The sequence below is a fragment of the Rhineura floridana genome, chromosome 3 (assembly GCF_030035675.1).
Source record: "Rhineura floridana isolate rRhiFlo1 chromosome 3, rRhiFlo1.hap2, whole genome shotgun sequence".
Classification (NCBI taxonomy): Eukaryota; Metazoa; Chordata; class Lepidosauria; order Squamata; family Rhineuridae; genus Rhineura; species Rhineura floridana.
In genome coordinates this window covers 53,248,313-53,270,056 of record NC_084482.1, presented here as the reverse complement: position 1 = coordinate 53,270,056, position 21,744 = coordinate 53,248,313, and the positions used below count along the sequence as shown (strand labels likewise).

The 21,744-nt window shown below is 44.1% G+C and overlaps 1 protein-coding gene across 6 annotated transcripts in view; it reads left to right on the top strand.

Moving 5' to 3' along the window:
- RNF213 (ring finger protein 213) overlaps nucleotides 1-21,744 on the top strand; it is a 231,935-nt gene that overhangs the window by 189,927 nt on the left and 20,264 nt on the right. For 5 of the 6 annotated variants that reach the window (XR_009761276.1, XM_061615791.1, XM_061615789.1 and 2 more), the window contains exons 50-57: nucleotides 326-436; nucleotides 727-969; nucleotides 1,709-1,790; nucleotides 6,217-6,251; nucleotides 6,498-6,592; nucleotides 7,600-7,759; nucleotides 8,686-8,866; nucleotides 14,367-14,461. Coding sequence is in view for 5 of the 6 variants with exons in the window: in XM_061615791.1 (XP_061471775.1) it covers nucleotides 326-436; nucleotides 727-969; nucleotides 1,709-1,790; nucleotides 6,217-6,251; nucleotides 6,498-6,592; nucleotides 7,600-7,759; nucleotides 8,686-8,866; nucleotides 14,367-14,461 (1,002 nt within the window). In the remaining variant the exon portion in view is untranslated. Of the gene's footprint in view, nucleotides 1-325; nucleotides 437-726; nucleotides 970-1,708; nucleotides 1,791-6,216; nucleotides 6,252-6,497; nucleotides 6,593-7,599; nucleotides 7,760-8,685; nucleotides 8,867-14,366; nucleotides 14,462-21,744 lie in introns of those variants that run through there. The other variant, XM_061615793.1, reaches the window with a different exon arrangement.

The following is a 21,744-nucleotide window of genomic DNA, read 5'->3' as shown; positions in this document are numbered from 1 at the left end:
TGATTTTCTTCAATCAATTGATTGGGGTGGGACTACTACCTACAGGAGAAACTTGGCAGATGGGGAAATCCCATTTGTTACAGTTCATGAGATCTTACTGACTAACAAACTGGGAACCTTTTGTTTCATTTTGAGCCACAAATATATCTAATATAGATGGTTTAGACTGGTGCGCTAGTAAAAATTTTTGTGACTTAGTATCTTTTCATTCTTCATTCTGCATTAACATCTATGACTGCAACTAGCCAAAGATGGAAGTTTCACTATTGGTAATCTTTCTTTCTCCCCACCTCCCAGTCTTGGTAACTTGTGTCTTTCATTTCAGGCATGCAACGGCTCCAAGTCTGCCCAGGCTGTTCATTTTCTCTTGGCTGTTTTCAGAGAGCTCACATCTCTCTATGGATGCAGGGACCAGATTTTTCACCCTAAGCAAGAGGTAAATGCCTTGCCCTAGTGCCAGATAGCATGCTGTCTTGTACACAAGTGCTGCTGTTTGAGGAGAGCAGGAGCTTTAGGCTATAAACTATAGGACTGAGCAAATATCGGTTGTAATTTTCCCCAGCAGCTCTCATTTGTAAATCCATTGAAAGGCTCTGACCTATATGTGTTTTAATCATCATCTTCCAGATATATGACGCCCATAGTTAACCATATGAAAAATGAAGGGGGCTGGCTGACAAATCTTAACTTTACTTTTTGTAAAAAATATTTTTTTTCTTATTTCAGCAATGTGATGTCCTTAAAGGGTTCTTCCAAAGCTCCAAAGTTCTTCCTTCTCCAGAACTGGAGACATTTGCAGAATCTCTGGTGGACAACAGGCTCTCCTCACTGACACTGAGCCCCCAGGATTCCAGTCACAAGAGGGTAGTGACTGAAATAGCAGTTCACACTGCTGCTGTCTTACTGTCTTGCCAGAGTCGAACCCTTGAACCTCTAAGGAATCTGGCATTCTTGCCTCATACCATGCAGGTAAAGAAGTATATATTCACCTTTCCTTTAGCATTACTATAAGTTCCCTCAGTCATTATTGCTTTGCATTTCCTTTTCTACTATTTCCCTTGCATTTTGGAGTAATTGATGGTATACCCTGGTCCAGAGGTAGCCAACATGGTGCCCTCCAGATGTTGTTGGACTACAACTCCCATCAGCCTCAGCCAGCATGGCCATTGGGCAGGGATAATTGGAGTTGCACTCCAACACCATCTGGAGAGCATCACATTGGCTACCCCTGCTGTAATCTCTCCGTTTCCTTCTCCTTGGTTAGCTGGGGGGGGGAAGAGTTTACTGTATCTGGGGTTTATCAAGTTCTTTGGGTCAATCAGATCAGAGCAGTGAGAGAAGATACTATTTTTTATTTTATTTATTTAAAATATGTCTAAACTGTAAAGGAACCGAGAGCAGCATACAATAATAATATATAAAAAAGCAAAATATTAAACCATCATTAAAACAAACCAGCTAAAAACCAAATGTGGCCCCTTTAAAATGCCCAGAAAAAGTCTTCACCTGGCACTGCAAAGGCTGTATTAATACCATTGTAATGTATTCCACAGTCAGGCTATCACCACAGAAAAGTCCTCTCCTGTGTGTAAGCATAACACGCATGTCCGCATGCCATTACTTGCTGAAGGCCCTCAGTTGAAAATCTTAATGCACAGGTGGGACATGGTGGTTATTCTAGTACCATTTCAATATTCTGTCTTTCCAGAATGCTTTTCTGCCAACAATGCCGGAAGACTTACTGGCTCAGGCTGTGAACTGGGAGGCAACAGCAGGACTTCACTGGTATAGTAAGTACCATATCCAACCTTGGGAGTAAACTAGAGAGAGTCATTTTTCCAGTGGTGTTTTTCAGAAAGTGGAAATGTTCCAAGGTACGGGGAAATTTTGATTTTGTTGCTTCCAGATACTATTCTTCAGTCAAATTACTTTGTAGTATCAATTTAGGCTAATAGGAATGTGGTAATGTTGGTGTGTCCTTTTAAAAAGAATCCAGTAGTAGTGCCACCAGAAGTATTTGTGAACATGTTTACAATACACTTTGTACAAGTGAAAGAGGGAAACTTCCACAGATACTTCGGTGTGTTGCATGGAATCAACTAGCAGATTGGTAATAATCTGTGGAAACATCCTATTTATCTCTGAAATCATCCAGAAATGTTTTGAAATCGAGTTCTGTAATGAAAATGTGTTAGTAGAGTTGGTTGTTAGAAGGGCAGAATTTTGTTCACTATGAACAGAATATTGTTCTGCTGAGACACTGAGCTCCCAGGAGCTTACCTTATCATGTCGGTGCGTGCGTATAGATACCGAACAAGTAAGCAATTCTGGTGCTGAATAGATCCAGTAAATAAGCCAGGCCAGGCAAGTATCTTGTAAGAGTCTTTACTGACAAAATACATTAAACACAGTTCTCTCTCTAAACGACTTTCCCCCACACACGAGCTTCTGTGAGTTCCCTTCTTATCTACCCGGTTGCCCTTGCCAACCAGCTGCTGACCTTGACAAACCTGGCACTCTGTTCTGCTCTGCTTAACTCTTTTGTTTCAGGTTTCCTTCTCTCTACTAAAAACCCTGTCTGTGAGTCTCATAACTTGCTTTACTGAACAACAGCCCCCACCTGAGACTCACAGATTACAAAACTATATGTTCCGTTTTCATTTATACAATATTAACTTTCCATTTCAATACACATGGGTACATGGTTTTTGTTTCATTACAGTATCTATTTACATTTCCATTTCTGTTCCTTTGTTTCTTTATTCACACAGTTTATTCATACAGCATGTCTGTTGACTTTATTTGATTTCGTTTACATTTTCATTCTTCGATACAGAATTTCCACATTAAACCCATAGTTTCTTTATCTATTGATCCTTCTTTTTCCCATTCTACAGGATATTCAAACGTCTCATCATTCTTTTGTGTAACGTTAAATGTGAATCTATGAGGTGGTTTTCCTTTCGTTTTTCTCTCTGACCGTCTAACACTATCTATTTCCATTTCTTCATCACTCTCAATTTTACTTGGTCCTGAACCTGAGTCTGCACTTGTTCCTGCACTAGTACCTGGCACTTCTTTATCTTGCATTGCTATGTCTTCACTCCTCAGTCTTTTCACAGTACGTTTGCCACTCTGAATTAAGTCAGTCAATGCGGCTCTTAATGGTATTTGATGCCCAAAAGGAGCATCTGCTGCTTCCTGCTTGCTTGCATCATCAAGTACTACTGTTTGACTATCTTTCCAAGGTTTGTCTACTACTTTTATGCTTCTACTTAACACTAATTGTTGTTTCTCAGGCAACCAAATTCTATAATATGAATTCTGAAATCCCAAAATACGACCTGCTTGAGCTCTTGGGGCCAATTTACCATGTCTTTTCTGCTTCGAAACATGCACCCAGCATTTTGCTCCAAAACGCTCTATGTGTTTTACCCTGGGTTTTCTTCCTGTCAATTTCTCATAGGGAGACATGCCTATTATTCTGTGCACAAGGCGGTTCTGTATGTAAGCAGTGTACAGAATGAATTTTCCCCAATAGGTGTTATTCATGTCTGCATCAGCCAGCATGGCTCTCATTGAATCTTGCAGCGACCGGTTCCTCCTCTCTGCAGTTCCGTTAGAAAATGGGCTGAAGGGAGCAGTGAGACTTTGGATTATTCCCTTCTTTTCTAAATATGTTTTAAATGAATTACTGGTAAATTCTCCTCCTTGATCTGATTTGATATTTGTGATAACAATCCCATATTGTGTCTCTGTCCTCTGTATAAATGCCTTTAATTTATCTTCTGCTTCACTTTTCTTTTTCAACAAGAATACATGTGTAAATCTGGAAAAATAATCTACAATCACTAAATAAAATCTTGCCCCACCTTTTGAACACTGGAAAGGTCCAGCCAAATCCACATGTATAAGCTGATAAGGTTTCGTGGTAGTACTTTCAACGCTCTGATTAATTGGAGCCACTGTCATTTTTGTTTTTATAGCATACTTCGCATTCATCCACATGCTCACAATGTGTTAGTTCCAAATCTTGACTATGCTTTGGGGTATTTTTCACTTTCTCAAAATGTGCGTGCCCTAATTTTCTGTGCCATTCATGTATACAGTTCTCATGTATGTTTTTATTTACTCCTATCCAGGCACACGTGGGTTCATCAAGCTTATTCTCTACTATATACATTAAGTTCTGCAATTTCCCTTGCATACAGATTTCACCATCTTTTCGCACAAAACATCTATTCCCTTCAAATGTAATTTTACAACCTATTTGAGTTAGTTTTCTCACTGATAGAATGTTATATTTTAAACCAGAAACCAATAACACATCTGTCAATATAGTTCCCAAATTACTTAACCTGATCGTGCCTCTTGCAATTGCATCCTGAGTCGAGCCATCAGCTAGGTAAATCTTCTCTTGCACTGGCTTTGATGTGTAAAACAAGCTTGAGTCATTAATCAAAGTGTTTGATGCTCCGCTGTCTAACAGCCATTTAGAGTTAATTAGTTTATTATCCTCCTCAGCAATAAAGTTCACACTTGGTTTCCGATGTCCAAAGTCCCTGTTACTTCTCTTCTTACTTAAACAATGTCTCTGTATATGTCCCCGGGACCCACAAAAATAACATATTTTATTCTCTTGCCTGTTTCTTTGATATTGTTGTTGTTGAACAGCCTCAGTCTCTTTTAACTCAGTCCTCTTACTTTCTTGTCTCCTGTTCCATTCTTGTTGAAGTTTCTGCTCTACAAAGTCCAGAGTTAAAGTTCCGTCTGGTAAAGTTTCCAAACTAGAGACCAGTACATCCCATTTTCGATCAAATGAAGATAACAGTATATAGACCATCTGAATGTCACTATGATTTACTCCTCTATCCTGAAGCTCAGCAAATAATCTACGAAATTCAGCCAGATGCTCTGTCATAGTCACTTCATCTGTAAAACGCATCTGATAAAGCTTCCGCGCTAAACACAGCCGGCTCCCTGCGGTTTGCTGCACATGAGCGGCTCTTAGCTTCTCCCACATTTGATTAGCTGTCGGCTCATTACTCACCAGCAACAGTTGAGAATCAGACAGCCCCAGAGTAATAAAAGCCTTTGCTTTCTCATCTTTCGTCGTCCACGCTGCTGAAGGAGCTGCCGGAGGGGGGTTTTCCACTACGTCATTCAAATCTTCTTTAATCAGAACTGCTCTCATTCTCCATTTCCAGCTGGAGTAGTTTACAGCATTCAGTCTCTCCATCGGCATCCCGGATGACAGGTTTACAGCCATGTTGTCCACTCTTTACTTGCCTCTTTCTTGCACTTTCTTTCCTCTGCGACAACGTCACGTAAACGACACCTGAACCCCTTACTGGGCCCATAACCTCTGTCGGTGCGTGCGTATAGATACCGAACAAGTAAGCAATTCTGGTGCTGAATAGATCCAGTAAATAAGCCAGGCCAGGCAAGTATCTTGTTAGAGTCTTTACTGACAAAATACATTAAACACAGTTCTCTCTCTAAACGACTTTCCCCCACACACGAGCTTCTGTGAGTTCCCTTCTTATCTACCCGGTTGCCCTTGCCAACCAGCTGCTGACCTTGACAAACCTGGCACTCTGTTCTGCTCTGCTTAACTCTTTTGTTTCAGGTTTCCTTCTCTCTACTAAAAACCCTGTCTGTGAGTCTCATAACTTGCTTTACTGAACAACATATCATGGGACACAAGTTTTGCTAGAAGTAGAAAGAAAACATGGGGAATGATTGGTGTTTTTAGTCATGCTGGTATGTTGTTCCACATGCTGTTATACCCATCTGATGCAGGAACGCAACAAATGGAGGGGTGTGCCCCTCTTTCTTTTGTAAGAAATGAGTGTTAAAAACTGAATAGCCCATGGATTTCTGTATAATCTATAGCTGGTGAACAGACAGATTACTTGTTTCCTTTTTGTACTGTATGGTGTAGCTATTTAGGAAGACTCGAAGGCCAAACAAACCATTACTGTAAATGTTTGGCTGCTACCAATGTACTTCTTCCCTGGAACTGCCTAGTTAAAGATGTGTGATGACATGGTCATTGCACATCATGTTTCTCTGCTCCCTGTTCCACTTCATGGCTGCTGCAAGTCCAGCCTACTATAGGACAAGGGATGCGTTCTTGAGAATAGGTTGGAATTCTTTTTTCCATTCATAGTACCGTTGTGCTGATTTCCTTTCCTTTCCTTTTTTTCAAATCAGCATGTCCAAATGGTCATCCCTGCACCATTGGAGAGGTAAGTGTTTTCACTAATGTTTGTATTCTAGCTTATTTTTTTAAAAGGACTCTGATATATTTTGAGTAGCAATTCATTCTTCTTCAGCAGTCTGACTTGTTTAGAACTTCCTGGAGGACAAAGTAAAACAGAACTTTGCCTTGTTTTTTTATAATTGCTTAGCAGTTTGAGAGAGACCTGAACTTTAGCATAAGCAGAACCAAGCAGGGCTACTGGTTGTAATCTTTTTTTCCCCTCTCCTTTCAGTGCGGTCAACCTATGCAACGTGGTCGTTGTGTTGATTGTAATGCTCTAATAGGAGGCGACAACCACAGGGCAGTGTCAAACTTTCAGAAAGCTCAGTATGTTTTTACTTCATGCTCTTCGAATGCTGAATGGCATCTTTTGTTTGTTTGTTTGTTTGTTTGTTTGTTTGTTTGTTTGTTTGTTTGTTTGTTTGTTTGTTTGAGTGAGTGAGTGAGTGAGTGAGTGAGTGAGTGAGTGAGTGAGTGAGTGAGTGAGTGAGTGAGTGAGTGATCCCAAAAGCTTGGGAGGTGGGACCCATGTTGGATGTCCCAAGTGAATCTGTTCTAGAGCAGGGCCCTGAATCATCAGTTATAAAACCTTTTAGAGGTAGAAAAAACTAACTTATCTTCCAAGGATACTGTCTTGATTTCCAGTTCACCTGTTCCAATGGCCATGCTCAGAACAACATGCAACTTTTCAAAAACTGTTATTTATAAAGCTGAGGCTCTCTCCTCTCCTCTCCCATCATGTACTATTTTTGTCACAAAGATCCTGGCTTGTGTTAAGCCTGAGTTCCCTGTTGTGTCCAAATCAGAGAATTCTGCCTTAGGCTGCAATTCTATACACAACTATCTAAGAGTTATTCCCATTGAACTCAATTGAGCTTATTTCTGAGTAGGCATGTATAGGATTGCACTGATATCAATAAACAAAGCAGAAAAAAGCCAGGATCACAGGAACTCAAAAAATGTTCCTTAATCAACAGTGAGTCACAGTTTCCCATTTTTATTCATTTATTTAAAATAATTCTATACTATCCTTTTTAAGGCATCTCAAAGTGGTTTACAGGATAAAAACTTCATTAAAAATACAACAGCAATAAAAATAAAGCCATGTATACAAGTCAAAGGGGGATTATAACGAAACAAATATAATAGCAAATGATATTTTAACATTTTACATAAAAACATTGTGTATGTAATTTCTGTTGTGGGTTTAGTGAGATGGCAATTATTGATTGATTGATTAGATTTATATCTTGTCCTTTCTCCCAGTATTTAAATCTTTTAAAAGTTATGTTTTGTAGCAAGTGTGTACATTCACTACGTATTATTCCATGCAGGACTAATCAAGACAGGACACAAACTGGCCATGTGCTTGGAGACCCTGGAAAAAGAGAAGCTGTGGTAGCATCTGAGAGGGAGATGACTCCAGGTGCCTTAATTCTGATTCGCTTGCTCACTCATTTGGCACTGCTTTTAGGAGCCACAAAAGATCACCAGGTATTTTCTTTTTAAATAAAACTAGAACCACATACTTCTCTCTGAAAAGCACTGCTGTGTGGAAACTAAAGAGTACTTATCTAAAACGGAGCTGTTTGAAAAATCAAGTCCCATATCAATACCATGTAAAGGAGATAATAGCATACACATCATTGTAGAAGTTGCATCTTGGCTAGTAATAATGGCACAATTTACTTTACTAGTGTTTTACAGTCACAGTCCTGTTCCCTGTGTGCACGGAGAATAGGTTGCAGAGAAGCTGCCATACTTTCCTCCTGTCTTAAGGTGGCACTGCTCACTACCTACTGTTTCAGGTGTGCTCCAAAATGGCCAGGTAGTCAAGTGAAGACCATCCTCTGGCTCATCTAATTGGGTCCAGCAGTTTACTGTTCCCCAGAGTGTTCCCAAGATGCATGGGTCGCACTCCTTCTGCTACTTCAAAGAGTATCCTGCATCCAGGAACCTAGGGTAGACGAAGCTGCATGATGGCTTTGCTTAGGGTGAATTGCTTTGTAAGACAGAAAGGTTATAACATTGCTCTCTTGAGCCGTTGTTTGACCTGCTCTCATTCATGGAGTGCAGTGTTGTGGCCTAAGTATTTTTTAAAATGTGGTTAACTATCCATGCAGAAATATTTGTTACATTTCAATAATACATTTATACTCCAGAACTGAAGGGGAAAGTAAGACTGTTAGCACGCTGCATAGATGTGTTGATGTTTGCTAGAAGCTGAAAAGGTCCTCAGTTTACTCTACAATAGTGGACACTTATGGTCGAGAATTTGCTTGGAGTTCTGGCTTCCCAAAGATAAGATCACTTAATGGACTTGTGTGAAGACCCAGCTTATGATTGACTATTATGTTGCATGCCTTGCAATAGAACTGCATGTTGGTCACTCTGAATCTCACATTCTGTTGTTGTTTAAGTCGCTACTGCAGATCATAAAGCCAGAGGTCCAGGATCCAGTGAGCTTTCTCCTGCAGCATATTTATAAGGACTTGGAGCAACTGATGAATACTTTTGGGAAGAGCGCTGACGAAACCACTAATGTCATCCATCTCATTTTGTGTAGCCTTCTCAAGGAGCCTCACCAGCAGACAGGTCAATGTAAGGAGTGTTTGTCAAATCTTGTTGTTCACATAAAGCAGTCATAAAACCCACCACATAGACTTTGGCATTATATTTCAAGGCTGGTGGAGGAAGCAGTAGCTAAGGAGTGATCAAGGATAGCTATATTGTATCTATGTCTAAAAATCAGCAACTTTGGTCTATGAGTGGCATGTCTGTGTCTTAGCCTGATTTGATATTGTTTTCGTTATTTAACTCTCCACTTTCTAAACTGGTCCTGCTTGCATTACTGGTGGTTCTGTGTAAGTCCCTGGCTGGGGTAGGTAATATTGGATTACTCATACAGCGAAGAACACACATACAGCATCTTGTTTTTAAATATCATAAAATGTTGCAATGCTCATTTACATGTAAGAGTGCTGCTCTCATTGAATAGGTTTGACTCCTTGTGTAACTTTGGGCAAGTCAGTCAATGTATTTTGCCCTTGTGGCTTGACTACAAACAATGGCTCAGTGCACCACCCTGGAACACAGGGGAATACACACAAAATTCTTTGACCTGTTCTAGCACTTTAGAGTTTATCCCCTTAATGGCCTGGTTTGCACAACGTGGTAACCTATGGCTTAGTATAGGGATGGAGAACCTTTTTTGCTCCACGGGCCAGATCCTTATCAGATCTAACCTTGCGGTCAAATTTAACAGGTGGACAGGCTGCCAATCTGTCAGTCATCTGTTGTCACAATAACATCAGATGATTGGACACTATGAAGCCCTGAAGTGTTTTGACTTGCTTGCAAAAAGCACTGCCCAGTGCTTTAAAGCACTCAAGGCTTTGTTCTCACACCCATCAGCTGACAGATTATAGAGGCAAAGCTTGCTTTCTGCAGGCATCAGCTCCACATGCAAATTCCCCATGAAGAACTTCAGCTCAGCTGATCCAGAAGGTTTCAGTTCTCCTGTCCATCAGCCAAAGCCTATTTCCCTTGCCAATACACTGTTAATAATGTACTTTAAGGCTTATTATTTATTTATTATTTGATTTATATCCTGCCCTTCCTCCCAGCAGGAATTATTGTGCATTGGCAGCCACGTCTCTACCGACCCCACACCTGGTGCCACATAAGATGTCAGATATGGGGCACATGGGCATGGTTTTGAGGAAAACTGCTTCATGGGCCAAATTTGAACCACTGGCAGGCCAAGTTTGGGCTGCAGGTTCTAAACCCCTGGCTAGGTGTTATTTATAATCCCTGCCCAATGCCTTAACTGTGGCTTGTTTTCTGCCAAACCATAATCTGAAGCCATGGTTTGTTGTTGTCTTACAACTGTGGCTTTGCATTATGTGAGAACCCAGCACCCTTCCTTAGCCATGGTTGGTTTGACCATCCCACCCCAGACACTCGGCAAGCTACAAAGGCACAAGGCAAGAGCACCTGCAAAAAAACAAACTTTTGAGAAATCAGCTGTGGTTTGTTTGATCATCTGTGGGGCAGCTCCTGGATAACTTGTGGTTTGTTAAATAAACCATGGCTTGATGTTGTGTGCAAACCAGGCCAATGAGCGGATGTGTAGAAGGATGTTTATTGTGACCTGTATCAGGAGTCAGAGGAAGGAACTGAATTTCCTTCTTTTGGAGGCTAATATAGGCAGAAGAGACTAGGAATTGATATCAGTGTTCTCCATCCCTTTAACAAAAACAAATGCTGTGAATTATCAATAGTTGCTGCTACTGCCACTTCTCTCATGGATGACAGAGGTCTCCACGTGGGTAGTGTAGCTCCCTCTACAGCTCAGAGACAGGAAACGCCTCAGGAAATGTTTTTTGCTCCTCCCTTGTTGTTGAGGCTCAGTTTTATTTCCTGTCTCAGCTCGGAGCACATCCTGTTTGGCTGTCTTCTATTCTAGACTAGCTTATTTCCTCTCCGTGGTGTCTTGTCACCCCTTCCACTCCTTTCGTGGCTCCAGAATCACTACTAGGGCCCATGACTTCAGGTATGGCCGCTCCTACTGGAATAGGCAGAGATTTCCACAGAAGTCCCAGGCCCCTTCCACCAGGTCCTCCTCCATTCAAGCAAGGCAAGGACGCCAGAACCAATAACATTTCTGACTCACTGCCAGGTCAGCAGGTGGGAGGCCGTCTGACCCAATTTGCTTCCAGATCGCAAGATACTACCCAAGACAAGTGGGTGCTAAGCATTGTCAGGGAAGGGTACAGGATAGAACTCTTCGAGTAACCACCCGCAAGGTTCCTTCCTTCCCCCATAGCCAAATACAAGGAAAAACACCAGACAATGCTGAACGAAAACCAGACAATGCTGAACGAAATTCACCACCTGTTAGATATCTCTGCCATACAGGAAGTGCCCTCAGGAGAGCTTTTCTCAGGTCTTTACTCCATCTTCTTGGTCGGGAAGAGAAACGGATCCTGGCGTGCTGTACTTGACCTCAAATTCTTAAATCAGTTTGTGATCCAGAGAAGGTTCAGGATGGAGACCCTTACGTGTATACGAGAGGTTCTGCTGCCACAGGACTTTCTGGCATCAATAGACTTAAAAGAAGCATACCTCCACATTCCTATATCCCCATCACACCAGCAGTTACTCCGTTTTTGCTACAACAGACTCCATTTCCAATACAAGGCTCTACCATTTGGCCTAGTGTCGGCTCCACGAGTCTTCACCAAGGTCATGGTGATGTTAGTGGTGGGTCTACGCATACAAGGGATATATATTTACCCATATTTAGACTTCCTCCTCATCTGCTCCACTTCTCTCCTTCAGGCTCCACAAGACGTGCAGGTCGCATTGAGCTATCTCAAGGATCATGGCTTCTTGGTAAATTCCCAAAAGAGTAATTTAAATCTCTCTCAGCAGCTTCTTCACCTGGGGGCGACGCTAGACACAGCATGTCAGTACATTTCCCTGTTGCCAGAGAGGATCCCAAAGACTGCCACTTTAGCATCTTCGATCAGCAGATGTAACGTTGCTTGCCAAGCTGCTAGGGATGATGGCATCAGCAATAGGGATTACTCCATGGGTGCGCTTGCATTCCCGCCCACTCCAAAGTTTCCTCCTTCGCTTTCAATCCAACATCGCATTGCGCTCCCACCGTCGTGTTCTCCTCCCAACAATAGTCAAGCGCTCGCTTACCTGTTGGACGGAGACAAAGAACCTAACAAAAGGAGTTCCACTGCAAGATCCTCCTTGATCAGTCATTACCACCGATGCAAGCCTCCAGGGTTGGGGAGTGCATTGCCAAGGCCGTTGGACGCCAACAGAGGCAACCAAGAGCATCAACTGGTTGGAGCTAAGGGCAACACATCTGCCCCTTTGTCACTTTGCTCCCATACTTACACTTCCAGACGTCCTTATACGCACCGACAACATGTCGACTCGTGCTCATCTGCTCAAGCAGGGAGGTACTCGCTCGAATACTCTGAACCTCAAGTCAACCTCAATGCTGCTATGGGCAGAGAGACACCTGTCATCAATTTCAGTGGAGTATATTCAAGGTCACCTGAACATTGCGGCAGATTGGTTGAGCCGACAACAGCTCTTTCCGGGCGAGTGGGCCCTGAACACGGAAGTGTTCCAGTTCCTCCAAGCGAAATTTGGCAGGTTCCACATAGACCTATTTGTGTCAGATGACAATCACCAGACAAAGAGATTCTTCTCCCGCTTTTGGAGTCGCAGAGCAGAGAAGCAAGATGCATTGGTGGTAAGTTGGCCATCAGGCCTACTTTACGCCTTTCCACCGACTCCTCTGTTGTCCAGAGTACTGAAGAAAATCAGAGCAGAAGCAGCTCAAGTGGTCCTGATAGCCCCCTATTGGCCAAGGCATCCCTGGTTCTTGGACATAGTCCAAATGGCACAGGGACCTCCGTTCCATCTTCCGGTGCGACAGGACTTACTTCATCAAGGCCCCCTGATACATCCAAACCCACAATGGCTCAAGTTAACCGCATGGAGATTGAGCGCAACAGACTATTAGCACTAGGTATTTCGCCTGCAGTAGTGAATACCATCTTGTCCGCAAGATGCCCTTCCTTTATTCGAAGCTATCAGTCAACATGGAAGGCTTTCTCCTCCTGGTGCGCTAAACACAACGCCCCTCCTGAGTCGGCGGTAGTTACACAAGTCCTACAGTTCTTGCAAGAAGGCCTACAAATGGGCATGCGACCAAACACCTTAAAACTGCAAGTGTCAGCTCTGTCATCTATCCTGCTTCCCAGCACTGACACATTTCTGGCTGCACATCCTCTTGTCAAAAGGTTCCTTTGAGGAGCCACTGCCTTAAGCCCTCCGGTAATACATAGATTTCCATCATGGAGCCTACATACTGTCCTTAGTGCTCTCCAAAAACCACCCTTCGAGCTGCTTGGGTCAGTTCCTCTCAGAGTCCTCTCATTTAAATTGATATTCCTGGTGGCTATCACCTTGGCACGCAGGGTGTCAGAGCTACAGGCCCTCTCAATACAGAAACATTTGTGTATGTTCCACAAGGACAAGGTAGTACTGCGAACTGACCCAGCCTTTGTTTCTAAAGTCAGCTCTGCCTTCCATAGGCAGCAGGAACTCATCTTACCTTCCTTTTGTCCGAATCCATCTCACCCTAGAGAGAGGACGTGGCACTCCTTAGACGTGAGACGTGCTCTAAACGTTTATATTGCTAGGACTAAATCCTTTAGTAAATGTAATTCCTTATTTGTCTCATTCCATCCCCCTACAATGGGCAAGAAGGTGTCACGAAATACTTTGGCAAGGTGGATCAGAGCCTGCATCTCTATGGCATATGAAGCCTTACACCAGCCTACTCCGTTGAATCTTACTGCTCATTCCACCAGGTCAGCTGCTACCTCGGCGGCTTTTTCCACTAATGCCTCCATAGAAGAAATATGTAAGGCAGCCGCATGGTCGTCTCCTTCTACCTTTACACGCCATTACAGAATGGACCTCTACGCATCAACAGAAGCTTCCTTTGGTCGCAGGGTCCTGCAACAGGCCCTGCCTCCATTTGACCCACCCTAGGTCGTAGCTTTGGTACGTCCCATGTGGAGACCTCTGTCATCCATGAGAGAAGGAACAGTCTGTTCTTACCATAAACGGTATTTCTTCATGGATGACAAGAGGTCTCCATGGCCCTCCCTACCTTGGATGGCTTATGGGACAGTATCACTGAGTGCCATGGCTGCTCAGCCACCTGGGCCTTTCTATACTTGTTTCCTGTTCATATCGTTCTCAACGGCTGTTCTGTTTCTTTATGTGTTCTGTTTCTCTGATAAGTTGAGGTTGTTATAGGAGCTTTACAAGAATGAAAACTGAGCCTCAACAACAAGGGAGGAGCAAAAAATATTTCCTGAGGCGTTTCCTGTCTCTGAGCTGTAGAGGGAGCTACACTACCCACGTGAAGACCTCTTGTCATCCATGAAGAAATACCGTTTATGGTAAGAACAAACTGTTCCTTCCCATAACTGCCCCTCCTATAATAACTGCATGCTGGGAAGTGGAGAGAATGAGATGGAATAACTTTTTTTTGCAGGGCCAGTGCGATTTGATGGTCAGCTCTCCACAAAACAGCAAAGAAACAGCTGGGAAGAAATTGTTGCACGCACTATTATTCTTCCTGAACTGGAGGTAACAAAAATACACCAAAAAACCCTATATTTCCCAAACAGTACACTGACCAGCCCATGGATCACATGGTGAAACGCTGTACATGCATCTTTACCTATTTATGCATTGTCTGTCCAAGAATGCAGGTAAAAAAAATGTATGAGTGCCTAGCGTGATACAGTCTCTTTTGAGATGCAGGTTCCCCAGTGGTTCCTGGAGAGCATTCAGATTCTTGGGATGGTGCCTCCACACACAAACCCAGCGCGACAGGCAGGGTCCTATCTTCTAATTACCTCACCCAGGGGGAGGAGCCATCCTATCCCCCAGACCGGCCCTGCCTTTTGCAGTGGACAGTCAGGGTCTGGCTGAGCTCCTTAAGAGCCAGCCTGTCTTTTTTTGTTACATTCCTCACCTTTCTTTCCTCTTCTTTGTCTTGGCTAATCCTCTTATCCTTTCTCTTAGATGTTTCCTCCTCCCTCCCCCTTCCCTCACCAAACTCTTTAGATAAGGAAGGGGAGTGTGAGAACAGAGGGCCTAGGAGCCCTAGCTGGCAGCACGGGTTGCACCTTCTCGCCTGATAGAAGAGGTATGGAGGCGGCAGCAGCAGCTGGTCTTTGGCGACTTGCAGCCTCTCATTAAATCTAAGGGAGGTGCGATTGCACGTGGGAGGGCAGTGGTGAGAGGATGCGCACTCTGGCTTTGCTGCGAAGAGTAGCAGGAAAGGCAGGAAAAGCCACACTAAGCCCCTAAACCAGTTCAGGTCTCTCCTATCCCCACCATAGGATAGGAGGGCCTGGTAAAGTTCACCCGTGATGGCTAGCAGCCCCCTGGAAGGGCGTGAACATGTGCAAAATAGTGAGATGGAGGAAGAGTGGTCACCATCTCTCTCCCACCACTCGGGGCAGGCCTTGTGAGCATGGGAGCACTGGAGGGAGGAGGCAAGTAGCGCTTTGCTCCCCCTCCATTCCAGGGCAGGAAGATTTCCCAAAGTTTCTCAGTTGGGTCAAAGGAGTGGTGGCAAAAAAAGTTAGGCGGACTGGGACTGCTCGGTCAGGAACCAGCCCCAGGCCCTGCACTTCCCAGTTGCCCACTCAAAAGAGAATGCATCACCCCCACAAGAGGCACAAAAAGAGGAGGCAGACAAAGTTGCCCTCCCCCACACTTTCCTCCTCATCTCTCTCCTCAATATCCATTTCATCTGCCTTTTCTTTCTCACCAGTTTATAGGAGGAACCAGCAGGGCAGGCATAGGTGTAAGAGGGCCCATTCTTCCCACAGTTAGAAAGGGAGACACAGGGCCAAAAGGAGATTCAGTAATAAGGCTGCCACTGCCTTGGGGCTTCTATCAGGTTTGGGGCACTCCTCATCCTCATCAGACAGGGAGGAAGGGGAACTATCTGAGGAGGAATTGGAAGCCCCTCCCCCAAGGGGGAGACTCTTCCCAGCAGAGGTTTTTCCTGCAATTCTTGCCAAAACTAGGCGGATCCTGGAATTACCTGAAGAGCAACCTAAGGAAGCTGATCCAGCTGCTTCTACTTCCTTCAAGGGGTCTAAAGCAGCCTTCCCAGAAGACCACCCCAGAATAGCTACTCTCCCTTTCCCAGTCTCTTTCCAGGAGCTGTGGTCAGCAGAGTGGGCGACTCCAGGTAAACATAAACCACTGCACAAGCTGGTTAGCAAGCATTACTCCTTTGCCCCCGTGGTGATGGAACAGCTTAGAACGCCAGCAGTGGACCAGCCAGTGGTTGCTCTCTCTTCCTCTGTGGTTCTTCCAACAGAGGAAGTAGGAGGGCCTAAGGATGCTTGTGAAAAGAGGGTCAAAGTGGCACTGCACAGAGGCTTCAAGGTGCAAGGAGCTGCTTTCAGAGCCTCAGCAGCTGTGTCAGTGTTCACCAGAGCAAACATGAGATGTGGGCAGATGAGCTGGCCAGCAGAGAGGATGTTCCCAAGAGTGTCATGGCCCCGTCAGAGGACTCCTCAGATGAGGACGACTCGGGAGTAACAGCAGCAGACCCAGGAGCAGCAGGAGACACGGAGGAGCCTCCTGAGAATCCAGCTCCTTCTGCCCCTCAGCTGCAGAGCACCCCAGGGACAGCAGAGTCCCTGCAGCCAGACACAGACAGTGAACAGGATACTCCCCCCTCACCTGCAGAACGTAGACAGCAGAAGGTCAGGCAGAAGAGAGGCAGGCCTGTCTCCTTAAGGCCCAAACGCTGAGGGCTCACACCTGCTGTCCATCCTGCTCTTTATAAGGCACACCTTGGCTGCAGCTTGTTGCTGACTGCAACGTCAGGCGTGGCTTTGTGTAGACCTAGTTTCCCTGCAGCATCTCTTTGACTGACCTCCTTGGCAATTGATCCCGGACCTCCACTGACCTCGCTTCTGGACTTCTCGCTCGGCAAGTACGCTTCGGATAGGCCTGGCAGATTTACAACCCGACTGCTGGCTAAGGACTTTCCTTCCCTGCCAAAGACCCAGGAATTTCCAGCCCCCCCTGACACTGCTGATGCAGTGTAGAGCTGACAAAGAGCATCAAAGATGGTCTGAAGAAGATTTCCCTGGCAGCAGCCTTCCAAGTGGATGCCACACGGGATGCTGTGATGTTTAATGCCAGGGCAATGGCCTCCAGCACAGTGGCAAGATGTAACCTGTGGCTCTGTCATTGGGACGTGGACCCAGGACCCCAGGGGCATCTGGCCAACTCTCCCTTTGGGGGGGGCAAGCTTTTTGGGGAACCACTGGAAAAGGTCCTTGTTGAAACTAGGGACAAGCAGAAGGCGCTGCCAGGGGCAAAGAAGGATGAACATAAGTCTAAACAGATTCAGTCCTTTCGGAGCTCAAAGCCTTTCCATCGCCAAAGCACATCATCAGGATACGAGGCCCAGTGGGGGAAACAAGATAGATACACAAGTTCCAACCAGTCAAGATCCCATCCACCTCCTCATCCCTCCCAATCTAAGTTCCAGAAGGGAGCAAAGAAGGGACAGTCATCCTGACGCCAAGTCGTTGGCTCCCCAGGGAGCCATAGGGGAACGCCTTCTCAACTTCAAGACAGTCTGGACCGCAACAACATCTGATCACTGGGTCTTGGCAACAGTTTCTTCTGGGTACTCCTTGGAATTTTCAAGGCGTCCCAGAGAGAAATTCATCAGAATCCCCAAGTCGACCAAGTCAGACAAACACAGGGCCTTCCTCATGACCATACAACATCTATTGAACGTCAACGCAGTGGAACCAGTACCAGCTCGGGAAAGGAACAGGGGAGTCTACTCAGTTTCTTTCTCGTCTTGAAAAAAGAATGGACAGACAAGGGCTTTTTAGATCTCAGATGGCTCAACCGGAGAATGGCCTACAAGAAATTCAAAATGGAAACCTTGAAATCCATCCCAGAGGCCATCAACCAAGGTGATTGGATGGCCTCCACAGACCTGTCAGAGGCATACCTCCATGTTCCAATACGACAGGAGCACAGAAAATTCCTTCGTTATGCCAACAAGCATTACTAATACAGGGCTCTTCCATTCGGGCTGACTTCCGCCCCAAGGGTTTTCACCATGGTCCTAGTGGCACTGATGGCTTATTTGAGGACCCTGGAGGTGCGAGTTCATGCATACCTTGATGATATTATTGTCTGGGCCCCTTTGAGGGACCAGTGCAAGAGGGACGTTCAGACCACTCTGTCCTGTCCTACCAGCCATGGCTTTGTGGTGAACTATGAAAAGAGCACCCTGGAGCCCACGCAGAACATTACCCATCTGGGGGTGCAAACAGACTCAGTCCAATACTGCATGAGGCTCATTCAGGAGCTGGTGGCCAAGATCCAGGAGCTCACATTAAAGGTGGCCTCGTCCAGGGCGGTAGAGCTGATAGAACTGGCAAAACTCCAGGGGATGCTGGTGTCCTGTCAGGACCTAGTGAGCTGGGCCCGTTTTCATTCTCAACCCCTGCTGCAAGCACTCATACCCTTCAAGGACCAAATTGCTCAATCCTGCAGGACCCAGGTTCCAATCAGTTCGTCTCTGCACCAAGAACTGAAGTGGTGGTGGTCTTCTCAGAGGCTGCTCAGGGCAGTGAGCCTGGAGACGCCAGCAAGGAAGATACTCACGACAGATGCCAGCTTTTATGGCTGGGGGGCGCACCTGGAGACACACATTTTTTTTTTTATTTAATTACATTTCTAGACCGCCCTATAGCAGAAAGCTCTCAGGGCGGTGTACAACAAATAAAATCACAATTAAAATATGAGCAAGTGTGGAAAATATATATATATATAGTACAATTATAAAACATTAATAAAATTGCCATTGAGATTTATAAATTAAGATCATATTAAGTTTAGAATGTTAAATTTAAAATATTTAAAAATTTACAAAATTTAAAAAGCCTGGGCGAAAAGGTAAGTTTTTACCTGGCGCCGAAAAGATAACAGAGAAGGCGCCAGGCGTATCTCGTCTGGGAGGGCATTCCATAGTTCGGGGGCCACCACCGAGAAGGCCCTAGATCTAGTTGTTGATCTCCGGGCCTCTTTATGGGTTGGGACCCGGAGAAGGGCCTTCGACGTCGAGCGTAGTGAACGGGTAGGTACATAGCGAGAGAGGCGCTCCATCAGGTATTGCGGTCCGATGCCGTTTAGGGCTTTATAGGTAAGAACCAACACTTTGAATCTGGCCCGGAAACATATCGGTAGCCAGTGCAGCTGCGCCAGGACAGGTGTTATATGGTCAAATTTCTTTGTCCCAGTGAGAACTCTGGCCGCAGCATTTTGCACATGGCACAGAGTGTGTGAAAGTCCAGGAGACTGGATCAGAGCATCAACTGGCTGGAGCTCCGAGTAGTGAGACTGGCACTGCTGAAATTTGCTCTACACGTCATAGGGGGCCATGTCCTGGTGCGGACCGACGACGTAGCAATGAAGGCATACATCAACCATCAAGGAAGAATGAAATCGAGGGCCCTGATGAAGGAAGCTCACTTTCAGTTCCAATGGGCAGAGTCTCACCTTGGGTCAACACATAGCTGGAATACAAAACATGACAAGAGACTGGCTGAGCAGGGCATCACTCCTGGAGGCGGAGTGGCAACTTCACCCCCAAGTATTCCCAGACCATCAGACGTTTTGGGGTCCCACAAGTGGATCTTTTTGCAACATACCAGAACTCCCAACTCATAAAGTTCTTCTCACGTTTTCAGCATTCAGAGGCACAGGGATGGGATGCTGTGACAACAGTTTGGCTGAGGGAGTTACTTTATGCCTTTCTTCCTTTTCCTCTACTGTTAGACTGTAAGACGCATCCAACAGTTGAAGGCTGAGGTGATCTTAGTAGCTCCGTACTGGCCAAGGAGACCCTGGTTTCTGAAGCTTCTCCACCTGTCTGTTCAGGAACTATGGCGTCTTCCTATCAGACCGGACCTGCTGAGGCAGGGACCATTTCTTCATCTGCGTCCAGAGCTCTTTTGCTTAACTGCGTGGAGGCTGAGCGGAGTTGGCTAGAGGAGTTGGGGCTTTCAGGGGCGGTTCTAGATACTATTCTGGCCTCGCCCAGGAGCGAAGAGGTTCTGCTGATCCACAGGAAGGGGCTATACCCCCAGATATGTTTCAAAAAATAATGGAAGGGATTAATGATATAAAACAGGAAATGAAAACTGAACTGACAGATATAAAAGACTATATTAAAACACAAGTGGATGAGATCAAAGGGACAATTGGGCAAATAAAGGAGGATGCAAAAAACACTAAAGAAAAGGTACAAATCTTGGAGAATAGAACAGATATATTAAATCTGGAATTAGAAAAAAACCTGGATTATATGGCTGTGACTGAAATGAGAAATAAAGAACATTGTTTGAGATTCCGTGCAATTCCTGAGGAAACAGGTGAAGACATCAGAGATAAAATTGTTAATGCTCTAGTAAAATTTCTGGATTTGAATGAAGATCGGATGGAATTTGAAATAGACAAAGTGTATAGAATTAATTCCAGATATGCAACAATGAATAAAATTCCAAGAGATGTGCTTGTTCATTTTATAAAGAAGACGACCAGAGATATGGTATTACAGCAACACTTTAAAAATACCTTTAAAATTGATGGTAAGGAAATACTGGTGATGAAAGAAATTCCTATTAGACTTTTACGTAAGAGAAAAGAATATGCTTTCCTTACAGATAAACTTAAGCAACGCAAAATTCAATTTAGATGGGATGTTCCAGAAGGAGTGATCTTTACATTCAGACAACAGAAATATAGATTGAATACTGTTCAAAAAGCAAGGGACTTCTTGAGAAAAGCTTCAAAAGACATGGATGAAGATAAACTCAAAGATATGGATATAATTCCTGGGAAACAAAGTCAACAAAGATATGCAGAGGAAGGGAAGGAAGATGATGGATTAAAAGGAGCATCAGGCACATTTTAAAATACACGCTTAAAGATGGATTACAAATATCTAACTTGGAATATAAATGGAGCCAATACGGCGCAGAAGAGAAAGAAAGTGTTTCATTATTTGAAAAAATTAAAATTGGATATAATTTGTTTACAAGAAACTCATATTAAGAAGAAAGATTCCAAATATTTGATTTGTAAAAATTTGGGTGAAGAATTTATTTCGGCTGGACCAAAAAAAAAAAATGGAGTTGTTCTCTACATTAACCCACAATTGCTTCCTAAATTGGTATTACTGGATGATAGTGGTAGATTTGTGGGGGTTGAAATTACTCTACAGGGTACAAACATTTTGATAGTGGGTATCTATGCCCCCAATGAAGATAAAACAAGGTTTTACACAGGACTTATGGAAAAATTGTCAGAGTTTTCATATGACCATTGGTGTGTTATGGGTGATTGGAATGGGGTAATCTCACCAAAAATTGATAGGCTTTCTGAAAAAAATATCAAAGAGACACAGGGTAAATTACCGAAGATTTGCTTTGAACTGATGGAAAATTTAGAATTGGTGGATACCTGGAGATATATAAATGATAATGCAAAGGAATTTACTTATTTCTCAGAAAGACACAAAACATTCTCGAGGATTGATATGATTTGGATGTCTAAAATTTTAGCGAAGGATACTTTTAAAATGGATATATTACCAAAAACTTTTTCGGATCATAACCCTGTGATATTAACTTTAAAAAAGAAAAATCTTGGATTTAGATGGAGACTAAATGAATCTTTATTACAGAATGACAAAGTAGTACAAGAATGTAAGAAGAAATTAAAAGAGTTTTTTGAACATAATTTACATAAAGGAACAAGTGAAAATATCGTTTGGGATACAAGTAAGGCATTTATGAGGGGAT